The 25,865-nt window shown below is 53.0% G+C and overlaps 1 protein-coding gene across 5 annotated transcripts in view; it reads right to left on the bottom strand.

The window, feature by feature from the left end:
• Positions 1-3,452: 3,452 nt before the first annotated feature.
• GSG1L (GSG1 like) overlaps positions 3,453-25,865 on the bottom strand; it is a gene marked incomplete at its 5' end in the record, with an annotated part of 225,505 nt that continues 203,092 nt past the window's right edge. For all 5 annotated transcript variants that reach the window (XM_081257939.1, XM_081257940.1, XM_081257943.1 and 2 more), the window contains 2 exons: positions 3,453-3,685; positions 15,888-15,958. In XM_081257939.1, coding sequence (XP_081114065.1) covers positions 3,588-3,685; positions 15,888-15,958 — 169 coding nt within the window. In that variant the 3' untranslated portion in view covers positions 3,453-3,587. The remainder of the gene's footprint in view (positions 3,686-15,887; positions 15,959-25,865) is intronic.

The raw sequence follows: 25,865 nt of genomic DNA, 5'->3' as shown, positions 1-25,865 counted from the left end.
ATGGGGCATGTGCAGTCACGGGTCCAGGGCCGTTACATGTCCAGGGCCAGCACGTGCCCACATGAGCACGTGCTCAGGGCCAGCAGGAGCACACAGGCAAGGGTGGGTTAGCAGCTGTGCATGTACGAATTGCTAACTCAAGCTTATACAATGTCGAGGTTGGCGTGTGCACACAAGCCCAGGGTGTGTGGCTTCAGGGAGGCTGGGAGCAGGTGCCCAGGGCAGAACAGGCTGTATAAGAACTACTCTGGGCTGTGGGTCAGGCCAACCTATGGGGGTCAAGGTCAACATCCAAGGCCAACGGCCATTCTATCCATGGACAGACGGATGGTCATTCTATCCATGACTGCTCAGTGCAGGGGATGGAGCTGAGAAAGTTGTCTGCTGGGGCGGAAAGAGGGCGCCTTTGCCTCCCCATCCAAGCCTCTGTGTGCTCACCCAGCACCCCTGCTTTCAAATTAGGTGGTCCTTCCTCCTCCCAAGTTCAGACAGACAGTGTGGCATTTGTTCCCTGCATGAAGACAACCCTTCCAGTAACTCTCAGTAGGGACTCATTGGGACCGTTCGCCTGGCCTGCCTGGAAGTGCTTCCTTTAATCTAACCTGCAGCCTTCTTGCTGCAACCTCTGTGAGACCTCTGAAAGACAGCTACTTCTCCCCGCTGCCCAGCAGGTGCCCAAAAGGACGTGAAGCCTGAGCCATCCCATGGGCCTCCCCCCTCCTCCCCGTCTCCCTCTCTGGCCTGAGCAGAGGGTAAGAATGGCCATTGCTTGAGCCGTCCGCGTACCATAATCACATACCACTTCCACGATTATTTATTTAATATTTTTCTTTAAGCCAACTTTTTTTCTTTAAACTTAAATGCCTACTTTGGTTTCATCTTAAGCAATAACGTCTGTGAAATCATGGCACTAATGTGCCCGTTATACATTTTTTTCCTAATACACATTTACATAAACACAACTATTAAAATAGATTAAAATTTTTCCCATGTGTCAATGAAAATCATCTCCCGGACCTCTGTGGTCCACTTGTAACTTTGAAAGGATCCTGGGTGAGAATAAAGAGCTCCAAGGGGCCCTGGGCCAGATCTCCCTTTGGACACGCCCCTGCCCAGCCTCACTCTGCTGCTGTGGTTTCTTCTCGCCCGGAGGCCAACGCCTGACCCTCTTGTCCTGACATTCAAAGCCTTTTTATCTGGGTTCCAGTCTGTCTCCCAGACCCAGCTCCCACCCCTCACGGTAGGTCTGCAATATTTACTGGATGAAAGAATCACTGACTTAACAGCTGCATGAATGAATGAATGGATGGATGGATAGCACACACCTCCGCCTGGGTGTCCCCCAGGCACCTGAGACTCAACACATCTGACCCTGCCCCCACCTCCCGCAGCCCGTAACCTGAGAGTCATCGCTGACTTCCCCCTCTCCTCCCCCCACATCGGCCTATTTTCCCTGCTGACGAGCTCCTGAATCTGCTCTCACTGTCCCATCCCAGGGCCTCCATGCTAAAGCAGCCCACCCTCTTCTCTCCCTTCAGGTGTGGTGAGGATGAGGAAGGGAGCTGTCCTCCCGCATCTGTTCTCTGTCCAGAGCTGCCGGGACCTTCCTGGAATGCACAGCTGGGCGCTTCCCACTCTGCTGAAAGCATCCCCTGCTGCCCCATCCTAAAGAGGCTTCAGAGTCCCTCTGGCTCCACCGACCTCTGCTGCCACATTTCTCACCACCTCCGCTGCTCTCCCTTCTCTCCGCACCTGCCATCTAGACTATCTTAAAGCTCCTATAATGTTCCCAACTTTCTTGCCCTCTACATTTTTGCCTGCCCGACATCTAGACAACTTCATGTCTCAGCTGAAATGTCATTTTCCCACAGGAGCCTCCCCTGACCACCACTCCCCCCCGCAACAAACAGGTGCTGCCTTTGGGCTCCTGCAGCTTCCCCCCACCCTCAGTTCCCCTCACTGAGGTAACAGCAAACACCGACAAGAGCGTTTGTGTGCCAGGCTCTGTTCTAAATGCTTCGCATACATTCCCTCCTTTAACCCTCAGAATAGTTTCAAGAGGTAGGTGTGCTGATGATCCCCATGTGCCCATGGGGTTGAGGCACAGAGAGGTCAGGTAACTTGCCCAAGGTCTCAAGTGGAGGACCTGGGATCTGAATCCAGGCTGCCTGGTCCCAGAGCACTTCACACGCTGTCCTGTATCATCATCTGTCTAGTTATGTGTCCTGCCCATCTGTGAGCTCTGTGAGGACAGATGCCCCCTCTGGATGGTTCGGTATCCTGTCTCAAGTGCCTACCACAGTGTCTGGCACATAGTAGGGGCAGAATGAATTATATCATTGGATAGATGGATACACGGATGGATGGATGGTTGAATAATGAGGATGGGTGATGCATGAAAGGATGATGGATGGTTGTCTGATACAAGGAAGAAAGACCACTGATTGGTGGATAATGGATGAATGGATGGGTGGCTGGCTGGCTGGCTGGATAGGTGGATGGATGGATGGAAAATGGATGATGGATGGTTGGATGATGGGTTTATGAAAGAATGAAAAATATTCTCTACTTGAGGGAAAGCTCTAGAAATCCTTCTGGGAAGGGATGAGGCCTCTTGGAGTCAGGAGTCCTGGTTCAAACCCTCATCTGCCGCTTGCTAGCTCTGTGATCTTGGGCAAGTTACGTCATCTCTCTGACCCCAGGTTCCCTCGTCTTCACAATAGGAATGTTTCCCCAGTCACCTAAGTCTTAAGATTCCATGTAAATGTGGCTCTAGACACAGGGTAAAGGGTCCCTGTGGGAGGCAGGGTAGCTTAGCGCCTGGGTTTGAGGGCCTGTCTCTTGTCCACCCAAAGTTCCCACCTGCCCGGCCCCCATCTCGCCCACCCTCTGGAATACAAGGCAGCCTGCCAGCCTGGCTCCATCCTGACCCCACCCCCCAGACCTAGCCTCAGCTCCAGGTTCCCCACTTTGCCCCACCTGCCCATGCTTCAATGTCTGGCCCTGACCAGCACACTCAGGGCTGTTTCATCTTCAGGTTCCTTAGGGACCTGATGGGGGGGGGGCCAGAAGGGGGCAGCCATGGCCCAGAGAGCAACTGGCCTCCACACACGGCAAGGAAACAGATTCAAGAAGCATTTATTGAGCCCTTGCTGTGTGCCTGCTGTGTGATCCCCCTGGTGCCAGCGCCACTGCCCCTCCTTCAGGAAGCCCCACCCATTCCCTGCCCTCCGCAGGGCTCCACACGCTGGGGACCTCCTGAACTTCCCGGCTGGCTCGTGGGTCCCAGGTTTTCGGTGGCCGAGGTCTGTGTCTCTCCCCGCATCCCAGCTGCACCCAGGAGGGCTCTGCATGTGGCGGTGGCGAGAGTTAGGAGTTGCTGTCCCAGAGTCACGCTGTGCAGCCCTGTGCAGTCCCTCTGGCTGCCCTGGCCCCATTTCCAGGACCCTGAGACCCAGGCAGTGGCAGGCAGGGCAGGCCACACGTGTCCCACACAGACCAGGTTTCCAAAGGCGCCAGACCAGTGGTCTTGCAGCAGGGGGCTGGTGCCGATGACGGTCCGAGGTCTGGAGCCAGGCTGGTCGCTGTCACACCCAGTGCCCCAGGACCCAGCACTGGCGGTTCAGCTCCGGCACCTCCTGTGCAGAGCTCCGGGGCCAGGAATCTCCCATGTGTGGCTGGTATCCTGCCGAGAGACGGCGTGGTCAGTGCCAACGGCTGCCTTCCTCCACCCCCACCCCATCGGCCCACTGACACCCACCAGCTCCCCACCCACCCATCTATCAAGCTGCACCCAGCTCTCTACCCACTGTCCCACTCACCTTATCACCATCCGCCCACCCAGCTCTCCACCTCTGCCACACCCCCATCACCCACCCATCTGCCCACCGGTCCACCAACACCTAGACATCCACCTGCCAGTATCCGCTGCCATCCACTCACCAACCCACCAACATATCCACCATCACTCACACACGAACCCCCAGGAGCCTGCACAGCCCTAGAACCCACTCAAGCATCTCCCACCTCTCAACACCCATACGCCCACCACTGCCTCATCCAGCCCCCCAGCACCCCATAATACTCCCACCAGCCTGGCTCCCCACACACACATCTACCCATAACCTGAAACATCCACCCATCCAGCCACCCAGCCACTCTCCAACTCACCCGGTTACTCATCGGCTTCCCAACCTGCCAACACATCCACTAACTCATCAAGTCTCTACCCCTTAACTCACCAACGTATCCATCCAACAATCCCACACCGCCCCACCACCAACCCTGCACACCCACCTGCCCTGACATTCACCCACCCCACTCAAGCCATCCACCCACCAACTTTCCATCCTCCCCCCCTTCACCTACCCACACCCTCACCTGCCCCCCAGCCATCCACCCCGTCAGGCTTCCCTGGGCTCCGCTGTGTGCTCCCACGTGCTCGAGGAGCTGTGGGATGGTTAGAAGGAGAACAGTGAAGATGACTCCTGGGCCCCAACTGTATTTGACCTCAGGCCAGCGAGAAAGTACGTGGACATCCCAAAGCCGGCCCTGAGCAGCTCCCTGGGCCAAGACATGGGGCAGAGACTCTACCGCCTCCCACTACGGCCCTCTGCTCTTGACGGCCTGGGCAAGCACAGGGGCTGGGAGGCTCGACTGATCCAACATGCTCACTTTTCTGTTTTTCTTGATTCTCGGAAGCTTGCTCCCTTGCCTTCACCCAAGCACCTCCTTCATGTCTTCCTAACACACCAGACCCATTTCCATCTCCAAGCTGGGACCTGCCTAAAATGCCCTTTTACCTTCTGCTGAATTGAACACTCAAAGCCCAGCTCAAGTTTCTCCTCCTACAGGAAGCCCTCCGGACATCCTCTCTCCAGCCTCAGGGGTCTCCCTCTCTCAGAGCATTCACTCCAAGTGGTGCTCTGTCAGCGCCCCCCCCCACCCCGCCCAGCATTAGACAGCCCAGGAGAAAAATGGCTCAACCCTTGGAGAATATTCCATGGTGAATCAATGGAGCCAGAAAGATAAGAACAAAGGAGATCACAGGGAGGAGAGACTGTGTGGCATGGTGGGTGGGACTGGCTCAAAGGGCAAGGGGGAAAACTAACAGTGACAGAGTGCTTATAGTCTACACACCATCCTAGGTTCTGTCCTCGCAAGCCTGAGCCCATTTTACAGATGAGGAAACTGAGACTCAGCCAACATAAGCAGCTGCCTTAGGATTCACAGCTACAGGCCTGCTGGGTTGAATTAATTTCTTCCTGATTCGAAACTTCAGCATTAAAAGAAATGTGTTCTCTGCTGGTTCGTTTCCCCCTCCAAGCTCTAAAGGATGCTCAGATATACTTCTCATCCTTTAGGGTCAGACATCCTTCAGAGCAAGCCCCTTGAGGTGAGAATTCCTGCTGAAGCCAAGTGGCTGCTTGCACTCCTCCAAAGACAGACAGCTCATCACTCTTGCTCCACCCCCAAAGTAGCTCTGACTATTGGGAGATTCTTCCCCATAACAAAGGCTGGAAGGGAACAGGCAAAGATGGGGATGGTTGTACCAATTGTGCGGAGTGTGCATGTGTGATTTTTTTTTCCTTTGGCGTTTCTTCTGTTTTTAATATTCTCTAATGTTGGTGCTTTGCTAATTTTACTATATTTTAAAAAGGGGTGGGAAACATTTGCCAAACATTCTGGGATCGTTTGGCCTCAGGAAAAACATTTGTTTTGGCCCCAGTCACTGAAACAGTTGCATTCTTTGGAAGTGCCTGCTGCCAAGATATAGGTGTTGGGATTTTTTTTTAAATCTAAAAGCAAATATTTGGTGCACAGAAAGCCTTGATTGTTTTTCTAAATGAGTATTTAGAAATGATGGTAGCTACTTACCATTGCCAACAGGCAGAACCTTGGAGAGTTTGTTGGAACAGAGAGAAAGTGATCATGTGATTTTAAGGAAAAAGAAGGGCCATGATCCTTATCCTTCTGTGAGTCAAAATCAGGTCAGTTCGCTGATGACTGGGGTCCTCCTCCCTTCTCTAGCCTCCCAGGAGGGGCTTGGGGCCCAGAGCCATTTACAGTGAGGGGAGCCCTGTCCTCACCATACACCCCACCAGCCCACCACGACTCCCCACTCACTTCCCTTCTCCTGGTTCCTTTACTTTGGGGCCAGTCACCAGCCAGGAAAAAAGAAAAAGCCTTATGCTGTAAATCAGAGAATCCCACCTCAAAATGCCTACTGGCCCAAGCAAATGACATAATTGGGTGAAGTGGCCAGAAGCAGCCTTTCCTTAGCTTTGGTTAACTGTTGTGGGGAATGTGGGCTGTGATCTCCCAAAATGATCTGAGAAACTGAAAATCGGGATTTTGAAATCAAATCTCCTGGCTTTTAAATGATGACAACTAAGGCTTTTAAAGCATTTAAAACTGTCTGTGGGCCAAGCAGCATCTCTCAGGCTGGACTCAGCCCACAGGAGGCCATTTCTGACCTCTGACTACTTCCCGGCCGGCATCTTTGTCCCATGACTCAGGTCTGTGGCTTCACACATTCCAGACCCTCGGCCGCGGCACCCTTCCCTACTGTCCTCTGGCCGTTGAGTCCCCCACTCTTCACTTGTGAATGCGCCCTCCTCTGGGAAGCATTCCATGGGCCTCTGTGCCCACACGGCAAGCTGCACATCCTTCTCTCCCTGTGCATGTCCCTTTGTGCTGTCGGGGTCTCCCCAACTAACCTGGGGACTCAGTGCCGTCAGGGAGTGGGTCTGCTTCATCCCGGAGCCCGCAGCCCCCAGCACCTGGCTGGGCACAGAGCATGTCCTGAGCTGACTTTTTATAACAAATAAAGAAACCAGGCGGGAGGAGAAGGAGCGATCCCTGAGCTGGAGGCACGTGCTCGGCCCACCTTCCCTGAGATTCTGTACATTTGAGAGTCTCTTTGCTCAGCCTCTCCTCCTTTGGGTACAGACTCAGGGTGGGGAACTGTACTTGGAGTCTGAGAGTCAAAGGTTCAAATCCAGGCTCCACCACTGACAAGCTGAGTGAACCTATTTTTTTTTTTAAAGCTGTGTGACTTTTGACAAGTAACTTCACCTCTCTGGGCCCGCAAATGGATGTTAGTTACTAAGGAGTCAGCAGACCCTGCAGGCCCCCTGCTAGAAGCCTTTCATTATGTGACCTCAGAGAGATGTGAAAATTTTAAAATGCCAGTATAGAGGGGGTTTGGGTTCAACCACCTCTCTTCACAGATGAGGTGGCCAAGGCCCAGAGGTGGGAAGAGATCTATCCAAGGTCTCACTCAGAGGGTTGGCAGCAAGTATGGGGTTCAAATTCCCTTGGAACCTCCCAGGCTTAGCAGAGTATTCAGCCCATAGGAGGTTCTCAGAAGATGTGATTTATCTTCCATTTTTGGTCCAAATATCAAACATGAAGTTTTTTAACATTCAGCCTCTTCCAGTCCTAACATCTCAATCCCTCAGTGGGAAATCACTGTCTCGAACTCTCTCCAAGGCACCAAGATCCCGGGAGATCCGCTCTCAGCTCTGCTGAATTGTGTGAAATCACATCTACTGTTCCAAAATGGATTCATTGGGTTGGAAGGATCCTTCAAGACCCAGAGCGGCATCACAAATGTGCAGACAGAGAAATGGGGGCGATCACTTGTCCAAGGTGCTCCAAAGCCAGTAGAGGAATTAGTGAGGGTGGGCAGGTGGCTGGTATTGCCGTTCTTGACTCCATAGGAGCTCAGCCTATCAGAGAAGAGCCAGATGGACCCTCTCCACCCGCTGTCCAAGGTACTGAAGAACCCTCTCCAGGACTCATGGGCCCATCCAGAGCCTGCTGTCTGGCTGCCCAACCTTGAACTCCTACCTCTAGAAAGACCTGGGATGTGGGGAGAGATGGGGACATGAATCAAGGTTGGCACTGAGATGTCTGGCTTTGGAGACCCTTCCAGCTAGTGACACCATCATCCCTCTTCCATTGCCGCCCTGACTGCCTCTCCAAGTCAACCCTGCTCTGTAAATCTGCATGCTGAGGGCGCTTCAGAAACTCCATCATATTTGGTAATATCTGTTTACTTGTTTCCTCCCGTTTTCCTCTTCTAGGCTGTATGGAACATGAGGACACAGACTAGCTCTGCTTTTATTCATCACTGTGTCCTCGGCACCCAGCACAATTCCACACACAGTGCCGAGAGCATAGATTTGTTGAATGAATACGCTGGAGGATTTGGGAAGGATTTGTGTGGGATCCATGTGGAGGGGAAGGTTGGGTTTTCTGGTTTACCTTGGGGATGGGTTGTCTCCTAGGAGATCGAATGGGGGTCTCACCCCTCTCTTCACTAGAGTCCATCTGCTGGGGACTCCTTCCTGGGCCATAGCATTCTCTCCACCTCTTTCCCACACTCGGGATCAGGCTGAGTCCACTGAACCTGCCACCTCTCCCCAGAGCCACCGATTCCTTCATTTCCTCATTTGTTGAGCACCTACTGTGTGTCCGCCTCCATCTGGGTGCTGGGTCTGCAGACAGGAGTCAGATGCAGACCTGTCCTCTGGGTGCTCACAGTCTAGTGAGGGGAAGAGATGACAAGAGCAAACATGCCTCCAGCTCTCACTGTGTCAGGAGCCATTCACTGTGCCTCGTGTTCACTGGCTCATTTAATCCTCAGAAATGGGAGTTAGGTGCCATTACTATGCCCATTACACAGATGAGGAAACTCAGGCTCAGACAGGTTAAGTGACTTGTCCAGGGTCTTACTGCTGGGATTTGAACCTAGGCAGCCTCACTCCACAGGCTGGACTTGTAACCACTATAAAATTCTCCCTCATCTACTCGAGTGCCAGGGAGGGGAAATGCAGAGGTGAACACACCACCTCTGCTAGGGGCTGGAGAGGGGACTGGTTACTATTGCTGGACATCTGAGCTAGACTTGGAAAGCACTGTGAAGCTCACAATTCCACTGGTAGGGTTTGGTTTTTTTGTGGGTTTTTTTTTTGCCAAAGGGAGGCAGGGAGCAGGTCATTTCGGGCAGAAGGAACAGGGTGTGAAATAGGTTCTTGGCAGGTAAATGAGGTTTTCAGGAGGTGTGAAAAAACTCATGATGTTAGTGGTTGGAGGAAAGCAAGATGGTCTGTGAGGCTGGAAAGCCCAGTACACGGGGCTGGAGGGGTGAGGAGTGGAAGGCTGCAGTTGCAAAGATGCTGGGTGCCAGGTGTAAATGGCCCGGCAGGCCCCTGGGGGGTACAGGGTTTATCCTGCACCTGGGGTTTCTGCTGTATCATCAGACTTACCTGAAGCCAATTCCTGGCCTGCCCCAAACCAAGGAATTGGGATCTCCAGGGAAATCTTTATTTTAACAACTGTCCCCAAGTGTTTCTTAGGATTGGGGATGATTGCAGAAACACTGCCTTGGGCAAAAATGGGCATAAGGAACTAAGACACAGCTTGAGCTTAGAGTCGCCCAGGCTTCTGAGCCAAGGAAAATGACATTGTTGCTCGGAATCCATGGAATGGATTTTAAAAATGGAAATAGTCCTCAGAGAAACTACCCCATGAAGACAAAGTGAGCTCAACCATTCACTGGAAAGGTACTGAGGACCAGCCCCGTGCTAGGCACTGGGGCTGCCCCACAAATGTGGTGACAAGGTCCTGGTCCTCATGACATTTCCATTCCAGTGGGGAGAGAGTTAGCAAAGGAGGATTCCAGGAGTGATGAGTGACTGAAAGAAAAGCTGAAGCACGAGCGGGATGGCTGGAGAAGGCTTCCCGGGGAATGTCCAGGAGGGTCGGCACAGGACCTGACACCCACCAGGGATGCTCTCACAGGAAGGTTTGGGGCTGGGAGGGGGTGGAGAAGACATGATTTTGTGTCTTAGGAAGATGGATGGGAAGAGAATCGGCCCGAGAAGCAGCAGTTTCCACCCAGAAGTTGCTCAATAGCCCAAACAGGTGACAAAATGCAGACTCCCTCCTGGCAGCAGCCCAGGGACAAGTGCAGTTCAGAATTTGGTCTGTGGAGCGGCAGAAGCAGCGTCTCTGGAAATGCAGAATCCCAGGCCCCACCCTGATCTCCTCAGCCAGAAACTCTGGGGTGGGACCGGGCAATCTGTGTTTCAGGGAGCCCTCCAGGGGATTCTGATGCTGACACTGGCTCAGCTCTCTCTACCCCAGTGCCAGGGTCTCAGGTATCTCCAAGCTGCATGGCTGTCTGTGTGCCCAGCAAGTTGGCATTGATATTTATTTCAGAAATATTTTCTGTTTCCATTTTAATAAAGGAAGCAGACTCAAGCAGTACTATATTGGATTTGATTTTGATCTAATAAAAATGCCAAGTTGCTCTGAGCCCAGAAAAGTCTGCCTTGAAATTCCCTCTGCTATTTTGAGGGCAGCAGCGGCAGAGACTCGTCTAGATGGAGCTCCCAGAAGCCACCTCTATACCCGGCGAGTGACAGCCTCTCACTCAGCCCAGCCTCACAGACACACCTGGCAAAATCAAAAGCTTGTCTCGGGCATTGAACTGGACAGCTGCAATGAGCTGCAAACCCCAGTTGTCCCTAAAAGGAAGACGCAGACACCTGGACCATATGGCAGCATTGCCACCATCAAATGTCACATCTGATGTGCCCCCGAGCTAGCTGGTGGCACTGCAAAGCCCCAAAGGCAGGTTTCAAAGGCAAACTCTTTCCTCAGGAAGAAAAAAAAAATGTGGCAGAATCTATATCACGGTAGCCCAAGAAAAAATAGCAACTTTTGGAACAGTTAAGATAACCAAAAGTTCATGTAACTCTTTATGTAAAAGTGGCTTCTCGGGTGGGATATGGTGGGAGAAAATGAGAAGTTTAGAGAGGCAATTCAGCACCTACTGTGTGCCACCCACTGTTGTAGGCTCTCAGGATACAGGCGTGAACAAAACAAAAGACAGGGTGCCTAATCTCATTGAACCCAGCGGAGAAAGGCAACAAAACTAAAACCAGGTATGTAAGTATAATTTCAGAGAGGTACAGATATGATGAAGAAAACACAGTGATATGAGGTCGACTGGGGAAGCTGGTGCAGGTTAGGGGAGCTGCTCTGAGGAAAAGCTCAGAGAGGAGACAAGGGACTTCCCTGGTGGCGCAGTGGTTAAGAATCCGCCTGCCAATGCAGGGGACGTGGGTTCGAGCCGTGGCCCGGGAAGATCCCACATGCCGCAGAGCAACGAAGCCCGTACGCCACGACTACTGAGCCTGTGCTCTAGAGCCTGCGAGCCAGAACTACTGAAGCCCATGCGCCACAACTACTGAAGCCCATGTGCCTAGAGCCCATGCTCTGCAACAAGAGAAGCCACCACAATGAGAAGCCCGCGCACCGCCATGAAGAGTAGCCCCTGCTCGCCACAACTAGAGAAAGCCCATGTGCAGCAACAGAGACCCAACACAGCCCAAAATAAATAAATTAATTAATTAAATTTAAAAAAAGGGAGACAAAGCCAGCCATGCAAAGATTTAGAGGGAGAGCATTTCAGGTGGAGACAAGAGCACATGCAAAGATCCTGTGGAGTGAATGAGTTCTGTATGTTCAAGAAAGAGAAAGGCCAGGGTGGCTGGAGCAGGATGAGGGAGGGGAGAGTGGGAAGAAATGAGGTGGAGAGTTTGGGGGCCAGAGCAGGAACGGCCTGGGTCCCAGGATAAGGGGATAGATCTACACGCCAAGCTGAGTTGTACTGCCCGGGGGGCCATAGATCTCAACAAAGTCAATCTGCGTCTCAGAGCCTCAGCCTCTCAGTCTACACCATAAAAACAATCAACCCTCCTTCCCAGGGCTGTGCCAGCCATCAGATGAGACAGCTGTGAAGTGCTCAGCGGGACCTGCACACAGTAAGTGCTTAATAATGCAGGTTCCTGGCACTCCTCCTCTCCCGTGCATCCTGCTGGCAAGTCAGTACACCAACCAGATCTGAGCAGTTGCTCAGTAGAGGAATGTTGCAAAACTTGTCCAGGCCTTTCCAAACCATTTTCTTGGCCAAAATCCCACTAGCAGCTAAGAGGCCGCATTCTGGAGACGGTGTCATTTCCCTAGACGGTCTGATCAGGCTGCTCTCCAGCCCATGAACCATGTGAGGAGCCAGTCCACAGGTGGCTGGGCCCCGCATCCCCAAACGCTGCCTGGGGTCTGGCAGATGGGGTGTGCCCAGCCCACATTCGGTGCCCCCCCCGTCATCTCCGACAGCACATGGGGTCTACCTCTTCCTCACTGTTGTGACTCTGAGACCCCAGCGCCTCCGCTGGTCCCCGGGGACAGACAGCCATCCGGATAACTCGGCTACCTGCACACATGGCAGAGGTGCTGGGGACTCTGAGGTTCCTTTCTTCCCCGAGAGGCTGGGACCTGGAAAACCTGTGGGAGCCACAGACCCTTCCCCACCAGCTTCCATGCTTCTCTTTGAGCCCCAGGGTGTTAGGACTTCGTGGCTTCTCCACCTCTCCCCTCCCCAATCTCCCTCGATGGTCTCAAAAGTCCCCCAGCTTCAACCATCTCTGTTCTCAACCCTACACGCCCCTCAAACTTGTCCTCTCCAGGTCCATCAGTGGGTGACATCGGGCCCTTGATTGCTGGCCTGAAAGTTCTGTGCGTATCTTAGGTTCCTGGCCGCCTCCATCCGTCACCTCAGGTCACCCAAGCTGATGCTGTGGGTGCGCCCTCCCTCCCTCCCAGTGGAGCAGGCTGCTGACCTCCTACGGCGCCAGAGCTTTCTCCACCCGCCCCAGGAGAATTCATGCACCCCACCCTACCCCAGCAGCCTTCAAACAACACCTGAGGAGAGCTACTGTCATGCCTGGAGGGAAAACTCAGACCGTGTGCTCTGCACTGGCTCCCCAAGTCACCCAGCAGGGCGTACAGTGATAACCAGCCTGGAACACGGCTTCCACCTGCCATCTGCCTTTCCCCGCTTAGTCTGCCTCCCTGGCACCTATTTGTATTTTCTGGGATCACCCAAATAAGGTACTTGCTGTTGGATCCTTATCTCAGGATCTGCCTCCAGAGGAGCACAAACAAAGCACTCAGACGACTCTTCCAGCAAAAAATTCTTGTATCCTCCCACTTTTATCTCTGTTGTCACAGGTCAGGCCACCGTCACTCCGGGGATGAGGGGACGGTATCTAAGCTGGTCTGCTGGCCTCTACTCTTCCTCCCCTCCCATCCTTTTCCCACATTGCACATGGATGGAAGGAGGGATGGATAGATGTGGATATAGGTAAAGATGATGTAGACACAGGTACAGCTACAGATACAGATACAGATAAATAATCTGGGCAAGTCTCTTCTGCGCTCAAAATGCCCCTCCCCCCCACTGCAGAGCCAGCTCCTTCCCATGGTCCTGCCTCATGGGCCCCCCAGCCCCATCTCCTCCCGCATCCCAATCCCCACCCCCCATCGCTCTCCCTGCTCCGGCCACGTGGCCTCCAGTGCTGGCTGCTGTGGAGACTTGGCACCTGCAGGCCCCTCTGCCTGGAAGGCTCTCTGTTTGGCTGACTCCTTCTATTTCCTTAGGCCCCAGCTCCAGCGGCCCCTCAAAGAGGTGGCTCTAAAGAGGCCGCCCCCGATCACTCTTTATCATCACGTTCCTTAGCACCTGACATCACCATGTTTGTTTCGGAGTTCACTCCTTTCTTGATTCTCCCTCCCTCTAGACTCCCACCCCACAAGGCAGGAGCTCTGCCTGCTCTGGCTGCAGCTCCAGTGCCAGCACGGAGGGTCTGCACAGCTCAGTATTTGCCGAGGGCACGAAAGATGGAATTCTCTGCAGGCTGTTGACCTGGGGAATGCATGTGATGCTTGGGAGGTGAAGTGGATGCCAGGACAGAGGTGAGGGGCTGGGTTGGGGGTGGAGGGCTTCTGCGGCTCCGCCGACGCTGGCTGTCCTCACTTTCCATCCCAGGGCTCGCTTTCAGGGCCAGATTTGCTCTCTGGACTCTTTCTTCCATCCTCAGCCCTCAGGGATCTGGCCTTTCCTCCTTCCAGCTCCCTAGCTGCCCCCAAGACAAGCCCCACGACCTCTTTCCACCCAGGGCTTCCTGCTCACTCTGCAGGGGCCTCAGGGGGCTCCAGCCCAAGCAGGGGAGCCAGTGGCACTCTGGAACGTGCCAAGGCTCTCAGCCTGTGTCCCTACCATGTGCTGCCTGAACCCCTCTGGTGGATTCCTGCTCTCTTCTGTTATCCCTGAGGCAGGCGCTCCCCAGCCCCCTCCATGCCCTGGCTCCTGACCCCTTCCTCCAGGAAGGCCCCCACCCTGACACCTGCCATGAAGCCACAGTCTGTGGGTCCAGCATCCACCCCAGTTCCTCGGTCAGGCAGTTAGCGTTCTGGACATCTTCCTGGGCTGGTGTCTCCTACAGGAGCCTCTTCCCTCAGCGTGAAGACCAGACCCTCTCCTCCTCTCCAGCCGGGCCTCCTCCCAGGCTCCTTCACCCACCTCCATCTTCTCCTCTCAGCAGAGCCATTTCTCACTCCGTTACTAGGATCCCAGGGGTTGGGGGCAGACAAACCTGAGTTTAAATCTCTGCTGTCTTAGTTCAGATTCCCCAGAAGCAAACCCTGAGATAGGAATTGGAGCAAAGGGGTGACACTACAAAGATGCAGGGAAACTTGACAGAGCAGGGGACATGGCCCAGGGGAAGGAAGGCGGCCAACCCAGGCAGCTGCTAGACCTGGTAAACCTGGCTAATCCTGCAAATCACACACCTTGGGACGATACCACTCAAGGGGCGAGGGAGCCAGGGTATCTATATGGCAGCTTCCCTGGCACTTCCCGCCTTCTGTGGGTGGAGGTGGGGCAAGCCCCCAGGCACAGAGATGCAGATACGTAGGCAGCTGGGAGGCACTGTAGCTTCCTAAAAGGCCTGAGAGATACAGGCAGGGCACAGACAGCACCTGCTCTAACGGCTCTGCCACTGACTAGCTAAGCTGTGTGACCTTAGGCAAGTTGCTCCACTTCTCTGAGCCCTCATTTCTGCAACGTGTGGTTGGTAATCCCGGCTGTAGGGGTTGGCGGTCAGCAAGAACAGGAGATCAGGGCTTCCCTGGTGGCGCAGTGGTTGAGGGTCCGCCTGCCGATGCAGGGGACGCGGGTTCGTGCCCCGGTCCGGGAAGATCCCACATGCCGCGGAGCGGCTGGGCCCGTGAGCCGTGGCCGCTGAGCCTGCGCGTCTGGAGCCTGTGCTCCGCAATGGGAGAGGCCACAACAGTGAGAGGCCCGCGTACCGCAAAAAAAAAAAAAAAAAAAAAAAAAAAGAACAGGAGATCAGGCATAAAAAGCCCTTAGTACAGAGTGGGGTGGGCAGGGGGCATGGGGTGTGCATTCAGCAGGCTCGGATGAGATTCTGTCACCTTAACTTTAGCCTCAGCTCCTTTCTTTTCTGTGCAGAGCAAGGCCTTTCTCTCCTTTGACCTCCCCTTTGCCTTCTGGTCCAGACATCTGTTTTCTGAATAGGAGCCCTAGGTTCTGACCCCCACAGTGAGGCATATGAAGTCAGTGCATTCCGAGCTGCCGCAAGTATCCAGCAGATCTTGTGGGCTATCTATCACCTCCCTGACTTGGCTAGTTCTGCCCCAGAGCTGTTGTCCCTTCCAGCCAATGGCTAACCCCAGCCTGGATGGAGCTGTGGTTTGCCTGCCTGTCTTTAAGGCACCCCCATGTCCCCCTTGCTTCCTTAGCATGCCGACCCCACTGCAAGGGCTGTGGCTGCTGTGTGCGGAAGACTTGCTCTGCTAAGACCCCAGCCTCAGTTTCGCCATCTGCAGTATGTGTCTGGGGAAGAATGCAGGGGGGCAGGGAGAAGTTGGCCTGGCCCATCTCCAGGGTCCTCTCTTCTCAGACGGCTCATGAATCTGCAGCACTGGCTCCTGCAGGTGAGGCCACTTACGGGCAGGGTATCTCTCGTGGCGGCAATCCAAGTGAAGGTCCTCCTCCTCGCGCCCATCCCCCTTCTCCATCCTGGAAAGAAAAGAAGCCAAAAGCCGGTGTAAGAAAGAGCAGGCTGAGCTGGCAGAGACCCGGGACCTGGAAAAGTGCAGCCCCGCCCCTCTGGGGAACATTTTGTGAAGCAACTTGGCCCATTGTCCCACGGGATCCTTCCCACGGCCCTGTGAGATGGGCATCGTTATCTTTCCATTTTATTGATGAAGAAACTGAGGTATTGAAAGGTGATGTGACCAATCAGGTGCCATGCAGCTGATAAATTAAAGGCAGAATAGGGATGCAAACCTACGTGCTCTCACAAAAAGATGTTCAATCACGTGCAAATAGCATGTGACACGAGAATGTGTACAGTTTGATTTGCTTAAAAATTACACACGAATATGCACAAAACATTACTTGCCAGAACATATACCAAAGGGTTAGTGGTGATTAACCCCAGATAGTGAGAATATAGTGGATTAAATCTAGAACCTTCTTTTTGAACTAAGCCCTATTTCCTGATTTGGGGGCAAAGGACTTTTATTAGCTGTGTCACTTTCTTTAACTAAATCGAAACATTCCCTAAAGATGTTTCTACATAAAAACAAAGCCCTGGTCTTCTGACCTCTGCCACAGTGCTCTTTCCCACCAACCACTGTGAGAATTTCTCCTCTGGCATCTCAAGATCACTGCAGTTCCAGAGGGAGCTGTCTCTACTGGCCTGGCCGGGGATGGGATGACAAGCACAGAGCAGAGGAAGGGTCAGAGTGAAAGCAGCTGCAGATTCTCTAACACAGCTCCAGACCTAGACCCTGACCCCCATCCCACCAATGGCTGAGCCAGAGAATGGGCAGGGCCATAGTCCCACCTGGCACTCATCCATGTGTAACCCAAATACATTCCAGAGCTCCACGAGGTCCAGTCCACACGTGCCTCAACTTTAGACAAACATAACCTACGCCTCCAACGTAGAAACAATTCTAACCATTACTGTATGTCCTAAAGAACACTGAAAGCACCCCCAATTCCTTATCTGTGGCCCTGAACCTTGACATCGGCCCTCTATCCCTTGCTTTGCTTTTACTTGCCTTGCAGCTGTCCTAGAACATCTCTCGTCTCACATCTCACTTTCAGTGCCCCCTACGCTCTCTCCAGTGCCCCCAGCATGGTGTCTTCCCATTTCCCCACCGTCCTCTCCTTTCCACTGCTCTCCTCTTTTCTCTCACGCAAGGATGTCTCAATTCTTTCCAAAGCAAATGCCCCACCCCTGTTTTCTGACACTTCCCATCACCTCTTATTCCTAGCTGCATAGCTGTGTCCAGAAGCTTGGGGCTAGAGGAGACGTGGGGCAGGCGGTGACTGACAAGCAAGCAATTCCAGAAGTGTCCCCAGTAGAAGGGAAAGAAATACTCATGCAATGATAATTTGGGTCTCCTAACACTGTTCATTCACGCATTCAGCAGGGATTTCCTGAGGCCCTGCTCTGTGTAGTTTGTACCAGATGCTGCAGAGGGTGGAAATGTCTACTTCATAGTCTCTGCCCTCAAAGAGCTTCTAGTCAAGTAGGAAGTCAAGCACGCACACGAGTTAGAAAATGCCATGCATTAAATAACACACTTCAGGATTGCCTACGATAATGTCTGCACCAGGGGCTAGGCCTGTGCTTCCCAGGAGACAAACTCTGAACGCAGATCTTATTAACAAGGACCTTCTGTGGCCTAGGAAGCCCCAGATGGCAGAACAAAGGCCTGAGTGTAGATGCTATAGGAAGGCAGATATCCTATAGATAACTGACGCTATAGGAAGGTTCAAGGGAGGTTCAGTATAAGGGAAGATGTATTTTTGTTTGTTTGTTTGGTTGGTTTTTTTTTTTTTTTTTTTTTTTTGCGATACGTGGGCCTCTCACTATTTTGGCCTCTCCCGTTGCAGAGCACAGGCTCCGGATGCACAGGCTCAGCGGCCATGGCTCACGGGCCCAGCTGCTCCGCGGCATGAGGGATCTTCCCGGACCGGGGCACGAACCCGTGTCCCCTGCATCGGCAGGCGGACTCTCAACCACTGCGCCACCAGGGAAGCCCTGTAATCTGATTTTTTAACTTACCCTTAAAGTTCCAATGTCTTTATATCAGTACACATAAGTCCCGCTCATCTTTCCTCATAGCTGTACATGAAAGAATAATGAATATCCAATAACCTATTGATAGACATTTAGGTGTTTTCCAGTTTGTTCACTCTTCCAAGTAATGGTGCATGTGTATCTAGCAAGGGGGTGAGTTTCCCTTCTGCAGAGGTGCTAGAGGCGGGAGAATGCCCAGTCAAGAAGGTTCAACTGGGGACTTCCCTGGTGGCGCAGTGGTTAAGAATCCACCTGCCAATGAAGGGGACACGGGTTTGAGCCCTGGTCCGGGAAGATGCCACATGCCGTGGAGCAACTAAGCCCGTGCGCCACCACTACTGAGCCTGTGCTCTAGAGCCCGTGAGCCACAACTACTGAGCCCACATGCCACAACTACTGAAGCCCGGGCACCTAGAGCCCGTGCTCTGCATCAAGAGAAGCCACCGCAATGAGAAGCCCGTGCACCTCAACGAAGAGTAGCCCCCACTCGCTACAACTAGAGAGAAAGCCCGCATGCAGCACTGAAGACCCAATGCAGCCAAAAATAAATACATAAATAAATTTATTTAAAAAAATAAAAATAAGAAGGTGCAACTGGATTCAAACACTGGATAGGAGGCTGCAGCAGATAACTGAGCCCATTTCATCCCGGGCACCACCTTCCTGGCCACGGCTAGAACCTCTGGGTCAATAGATACCAGCCCAGCCAAGTACTGGGCCTCCCACATCCTCCTGCATTTCACAGCCTCAACCTTGAACCCATTCCTCGATCTACTCCAGCTCCCAGTTCTCATAGCTTCTTATCCTGAGATCATCTTCCTCCAGGCCTCGTGCTGGGCACCTCCTTAGGCTCTGCTGGGAGCCCCGCCCTGGGGAGAGGGGCCAGCGAGTAAAGGAGCTGATGCTTTAGGAGAGAACAGCCCCACCTGGCATGGTAAGCCCCGTCCCTGGTCACCCAAACCTTGCTACTAAGAAGCCCAAAGTTCAATAGTCAACATATAAGAACAGCTGCCAGTTAGTGGGCACCTGCTGAGCTGGGGGCCACAGGGACAGCTCAAAGTCCCCACCCTTGAGATGTTCACACCTGCTATACACATGAACCAATAATCACAACTTCATGTACTAAGTTTTAAGCTAGAAGGACATTACGAAGGTTGAATAAGGGTGACTGTCTAGACCAGGGGTTGGCAAACTTTTTCTCTAAAGGTCTAGATGGTAAATATATGAGCCCTTGCGTACCACATGATCTCTGTCACAACTATTCAACTGCCCTTGCAGTTGGAAAGCAGCCGCAGACAATATGCATACGAATGGGCACATTGTTTAATAGACGGTTATGTACAGCAGGTGGTGGCCTGGACTTGCCTTCCGGGAGATAGTAGGTTTAACCTCTGATCTAGCCAGTGGTTCTCCATGTGGAGGCCCCCTGAAGTCACCAGGGGAGTTTCAAGTTGCCCAGTGATCAGAGTGTACAAACAGGGTTGAGATTCACTTGTGTCGGGACCAGCAGAGGCTTCACGGGAGGAAGCGATGCTGGAACTGCATCTCGAAAGCCCACAGGACGCGCTCGCCTCTCAGAGAGGTAGCTGGGATCCAGCGCAGGTCTACCTGTCTTTCTGCTGTGCTGTGTGGCCGTTCTGCAAAAAGCTGGTTCCTTGCACAAATGTAGCCCTCTCCACCAGGTTCACCAATGAAAATAAACAGCCTGCAGGGTCCTGGCAGCTGTCTGGTGAGTGGCTAACGCTCGGTTACGGCAACGCCTGTGACCCTTTGTCCCCCTAACCACCGTGCTTCCTGGCAGAAAACACGCGAGGACAAGAGGATGCTTTGGGCACAACTGAGACCTTGGGCCCTGCAGTGAGGCGGGATCGTGGCTGAGCCCAGCTCTGTTATGAATGGACAGCTCACCCGCTCTGAATCTCTGTGATCTGGAGTTTTCTACGTGGCCATGGGCAGGACAGTGGTGGTAGGAATGACCGTAGGACAGCTCCCACCGCCCCATTGGTTGTTGTGAGGTCAGAAGCCCAGGACCTGGCACAGAGGGAGGGCTCAGAACAGAGTAGCACTACTACTGGTTTTCAATCTGTTTAATCATTGGTCTCCCCACAAACATTTTAAACTCAGAGAGAAGAAGGATGGAGTTTATCTCCTTCTCCACTTGTAGTCTCAGGGTCTAGCACAGCGATGGCACAAAGTATCCCAAAGAATGTCAGAAGGGAGGGAAGGGAGAGTGGGGTAGGTAGGGAGGAAGGGAACTGAGGAAAAGCAGCCAAGGCTAAGAGCAGACCACCGGGGAGGCAGCCCAGGTTCATCCAGGGAGGCTGAGCTTTGTATTGAAAGAAAAGGAAATACTCAAATGTCACTAGATGACTGTCTTCTTTAATTTGAAGTACTTCCTGCAGGAAATATTATGTGCTTTCTGAAGACAGGGTTTTTTGTTTTTTGTTTTTTGTTTTTTTTGATGGTGGTGTGAGGGGTGACCCATGAATCTAAATAAATGCCTTGAAGGGTTAGCGGGGGATGCTTGGGGTGAAGCAGTGCTCAGAAGGGGCAGCGGGTGGGTCCCAGGGCCCCTCAGGCCCTCCACGCACCTGCTGTGTCACCTTCCTCTCCAGGTCTCAGCGTCTCCTCTGTGAGGGGGTGGAGCAGTGGCTCCACCATGTACTAGCTCTCTGAGTCTGGACACGTCCCTGTCATCCCTGAGCCTCGATTTCCTCACCTGATAAATGGGCATTATAATGTACCCACTCTTAGGGTTGTCATAAGGATTCAGTGCATAATACATGCTCTAGCTCCATCTGTTTGGCGTTCTTACAGCACTGCCTGCACTTGCTACTGGCACAACTGTTATTATCATCGTTGTCAGCATCCTCATTGCTGGGGCCTTTGCGGTCGGTCACTCTGTGACTCTACCTCCCAGCTCCTGATGCAGAAGGATAATATTTTAACATATTAACCAATGCTCCCCCTCAAAAACCCCCACATACACCCCTTCTTCTCATTCCATCATTTTGACCTCGTTGAGTCAGGAAAGGGATGTTTTCCAAGAAGCAGTGAAAAGGCTTCAAAGTATGAAACACCTCTGGATTCAGGGCAGAGGGAAGCACAGGGAGTCACAGCACAGCCTTATGCCCCAGAAGAGAAGAGTCTCCCCAAACTGGGGACAAGGAGAGTCAGAGCAGAGGCTGAGTGAGCCGATGCTGTGACAGAAAGGTGAATGAGCCCTAGGGAAAGGCGACAGAAACAGAGGTAACTGCTCAGACTTTCACAGGAGAGAGAAATAAACTTGTACATTGTTTAAATCCTCATTATTTGCGGTATAATTACACCTCATTATTTGCGGTATATTTACATTGATTCAAACCTGTATCCCAACCACAGAGGCACTACCATCGTCATCATCTTTACCATCATCCCCATTTCACAGCTGTGAAAACCTTGTAACTTGCCCAAAGTCTAGTGGTGAGCTGGTAACGATCAACAACCAGCTCTGCCATAGAAAGTGCTCTGTTCTGGGGTGTTTGTGGACCTCTGTGGGGTGAATACTCCCAGCACGGCTGATCTGAAGCAGAGAAAAGGCTTCAAGGTGTCAAACACGGGCTTCCCTGGTGGCGCAGTGCTTGAGAGTCCGCCTGCCAATGCAGGGGACACGGGTTCGTGCCCCGGTCTGGGAGGAGCCCACATGTCGCGGAGCGGCTGGGCCCGTGAGCCACGGCCGCTGAGCCTGTGCGTCCGGAGCCTGTGCTCCGCAACGGGAGAGGCCACAACAGTGAGAGGCCCGCGTACCGCAAAAACAAAGAAACAAACAAACAAAAACTGTCAAACACCTCTGGACATCACTGAACGTGTGATGTCACTGAACGTGGCACCAGGAAGGCATCTGTACACTCTGCTCTCATGGGCCAGCTCCACCCCGGCAGCTGGCTGGTGGCAGGGCAGGGATTTGAACTCAGGTTTATCAAGAAACAGGCCCAAGCCTGTTTCCATTGTGCCCTGCAGATTCCCGGCTGGCAAGGGATGTTCTGTCAGACTCACCATGGGTACACCTACACTATGAGGTCCCCGTGGAAAGTGGGGCTGGGCACCATCCAACTCGGGCTCTCCCAGAACAGCCAGAAGGTGTGCAAATGGCGGTGAGGGGTGTGACCACACTGTCACAGAGTCACTGCTCCAATGACCCACAACATCTGGAATCGGGTTGAGCCTGGGCATTTGCTCTTTTTGAGAGAAGAGAAGGACGCAAGCGATGGAGCAGGGAGGCTCCAAGGATTTGATGGTTTGAACAAACGTCTTGTCTTACAGGGAGACCCCTGGCACCTGCCCATCTAATTCCAGAGCCAAGTGTGGCCACAGCAGCTGGGGCACTGGCAAGAGGTCTACCGGGTCTTACCTCTGTTGTGGTGGGAGCCCCAGGCCTCCCCAGCACACAGCTCCCAGCACACTCTCCAGCTGCCGTGGCCCTCTCTGTGCCATCCTCAAAGCCAAACCCTTGCTTGCTGCCCCAGGCTGGCTTGTTTCCCAAATCTCCAGTCACTTCCTGGTACAAAGTGGCAGTCTACGACGTGTGCTTTTCAAACCGTCTGATAAAGGACTATGTTTTTCCCCCTTAATTCTCAATCTACCTCGGATCAAATTTTTAATAAAATACAATAAAAATGAGTTGCTAGAAAATGAAACACACACACACACACACAAAAGGTACGCTTGGGTGTACCAGCGATATCAACTCACCATGAAAGTTTCCAAACACGTGTCTCAGTTCCTCTCCCTATATCATCATGGACGTTTGCAAATGGGCCCTGGTCCAGGGACCACACTTTGAGGAGCACTGAGGTGTAGAACCCTTCTTTATCCACTGGCCCCTACTGGCCATGTCCACCTCCTGACCCATAACCGGGCTGCATCTGCTCTGTCCTCTAGCCCGACGTTTCCCAAATGTGCCGGTGACCACAGATCACCCGAGGAGCTTTTAAAAATGCAGATTCTGGTTCAGTGGGTCTGGGGCAGTGGGTCTGGGGCAAGGCCTGCGTTCTAACAGGTTTCCAGGTGGGGTCGATGCTGTTGGGCCCCAGACCACACCTGAGGAACTAGCCATTGGACCCTGGGCTCTGGGCACTTGTGAGGCTCCGCAAAGGGTCAGCCCAGTCACCCTCTACGTCCTGGGCTGTCACCCAGTGGGCCCAGGCCTCCAGTGCCCTCCCCACAGTCCCAGCTGCAAATGAGCTTCACCGAAGAGCCCACAGTAGTGACGGTGGGAAGGAGGGCACCCGGAGCCCTCCCGCCTCCACTGGGCTGATATTTGGAGAAAACATGGAGGTCAGGGAGCAGCTGTCCTGCAGGATCATTTCCAGTTCAAGGACCACTCTGTTCTTTTCGCTTTCTTTTCACACAGCATTGGTCATCGAGCTAATCTTGGGAGGGCCCTGAAATTTCCATGGAGCCATCTCTAATTTCTGGGCACCCCGCGAGAGGTGCGAGGCATCCCTGAGAAGTAATATTCAAGCGGCGAGAGTGGAAACATCCAGGTAAGAGGGAGCTGCGATCGAACACGTCTCAGAGGTTAAATGGCTAAGAAACAGTCACAGAAGACAAAGAACACAATGATTTTTTTTTTTTTTTTTTTTTTTTTTTTTGGTGATACGCGGGCCTCTCACTGTTGTGGCCTCTCCCGTTGCGGAGCACAGGCTCCAGACGTGCAGGCCCAGCGGCCATGGCTCACAGGCTCAGCTGCTCCGTGGCATGTGGGATCTTCCCAGACCGGGGCACGAACCCATGTCCCCTGCATCGGCAGGCGGACTCTCAACCACTGCACCACCAGGGAAGCCCACACAATGATTTTTAAATGATGCACTGATGATGGAATGAAGGATGAAATTAAAAGAAAATTTGGCAAATGACCACAGGTAGGAGATTAAGATTCTATAACATCCCAGCAGAAGTGCCATTCCAAGACGGCGGAAATAAATGGGTTTTTTAAAAGATTCTTTTTTCTCTCTCTCTTTTGCTATTTTGTGAGTAAGATCATCATGATACAGAACAGTTGGAAAATACAGGGAAGATAAATAGCCACAGTGCCAACGCCCTCCCCTGATCTTTGTGTGTGGTTGACAGTTCTACCTCCTGTTTCTCTATTGGGTTTTAAAAAGAGACCTCTAGATATTAGCGCCTTGAGATTATTTTGGGAACAGCATGGGCTAGAAATTATTACTCAGAAAAACAATCACTAGCGTTAGTGGAGCCCCTACCCCCGCACCCCGTGCCCACCTTCAACAGTTCCAAAGGCCCCTGACAACATGAAAATCTCTACACCTGACTTATCTCAAAGATCAAAAGACCAGGTGAGCAGAGGTGAGCGCACCTGAGCAGCGTGCTGTTCAGCATGGCGGCAGCAGTGTGGGAAAGGCCATGGAAGCAAGGCCAGTGGCAGCTCCTAGAGGACAAAGGTCACCTTGGCCAACAGACTGACCAGCGACCTCCCCACTCCTTCCCCTCTGCTGTCACCCTCTCCATCCATCCCCTATTTGGGAATAAAGAAGGGAGTGGACCTGCATCCCTGCCCCGTGGAACTTGCATCCGTGGCCAGTGCTGAGAGAGGACGGGCGGGGGAATTCAGTCCAGTTCAGAATCGATGCTTGAGGACTTCCCTGGTGGCGCAGTGGTTAAGAATCCGCCTGCCAATGCAGGGCACATGGGTTCGAGCCCTGGTCCAGGAAGATCCCACATGCCACGGAGCAACTAAGCCTGTGCGCCACAACTACTGAGCCTGCACCCTAGAGCCCGTGAGCCACAACTACTGAGCCGGCGTGCCACAACTACTGAAGCCTGCGCACCTAGAGCCCGTGTTCCACAACAAGAGAAGCCACCGCAATGAGAAGCCCACGCACCGCAACGAAGAGTAGCCCCCGCTCACCGCAACTAGAGAAAGCCCGCGCGCAGCAACGAAGACCCAACACAACTAAAAATAAATAAAATTGATTCTAAAAAAAAAAAAGAAAAGAAAACAAAGAATCGATGCTTGAGGTAAGATCTGCAGGCCCAGAAACAACAAGGCAAAGAATGGGGGGCACCCCAGATAGAGAGGACAGCCATCCTGAGGCTGCATGGAAGCAGAACGACTCTGTCTGGGGAACTTCCAGGGGAGGGGCAGCTGTGTGCAGGAGAAGGGGCCCGGGTCCACAGGGAGGCTCATAAGTTATGGCGGGGAGCTGGGCCTTTGTCCTGGGGCTGTGGGAAGGCACTGCAGTGTTTTAGCAGAAAGATGAGGGTAGAGGCACCCTGATCACATTAGTCTAGTGAAGAGGCTTTGGCTGCTGGGGGAGGACAGATGTGGGGTTTACATCTCACCTCCATGTAGGGCGTGAGAGCTGCTGCCCTGGACGAGGATGATGGGAGTGAAGACAAAGAGAAGTGACCCACCCATAGGGGAAAAGCACTGGATTTGGGGTGTCCTGACATGATGTGCAGAAATCTGCTTGCACAAGCAGGACCACCCTGGAGAAGAGCGTGGAAATAGGACCAGGTTTGGTGGAGACCATCATGAGTGGGTACTGGCCGTGTTGATTTTCGATGGCTTTGAGGATCCAGGGTGGAAACACCAGGGAGGCGGCTGGATATGGGGCTGGGGGTCAGGAGGGGACTAAGAACTCAGGAGTCCTGGCGCGTATGTGGCCGCTGAGGCTAATGTCGAGAAAGGGCCTAGAACTGACCTTGGGAGCATCTCCATTTAACAGAACAAGGAGGAGGGGTTGGGAAGGGCTGCCTGGAGCCCAGAAGAGTGGCTGGTGGGAGCTGGGGGGAGGGTGTGTGCACATCATCTAGGCCTCTGGG

This window comes from Mesoplodon bidens (assembly GCF_964165515.1).
Source record: "Mesoplodon bidens genome assembly, chromosome: 15".
NCBI lineage: Eukaryota > Metazoa > Chordata > Mammalia > Artiodactyla > Ziphiidae > Mesoplodon > Mesoplodon bidens.
The sequence above is the reverse complement of the archived record's forward strand: the minus strand, read 5'-3'. Positions and strand labels throughout refer to the sequence as shown.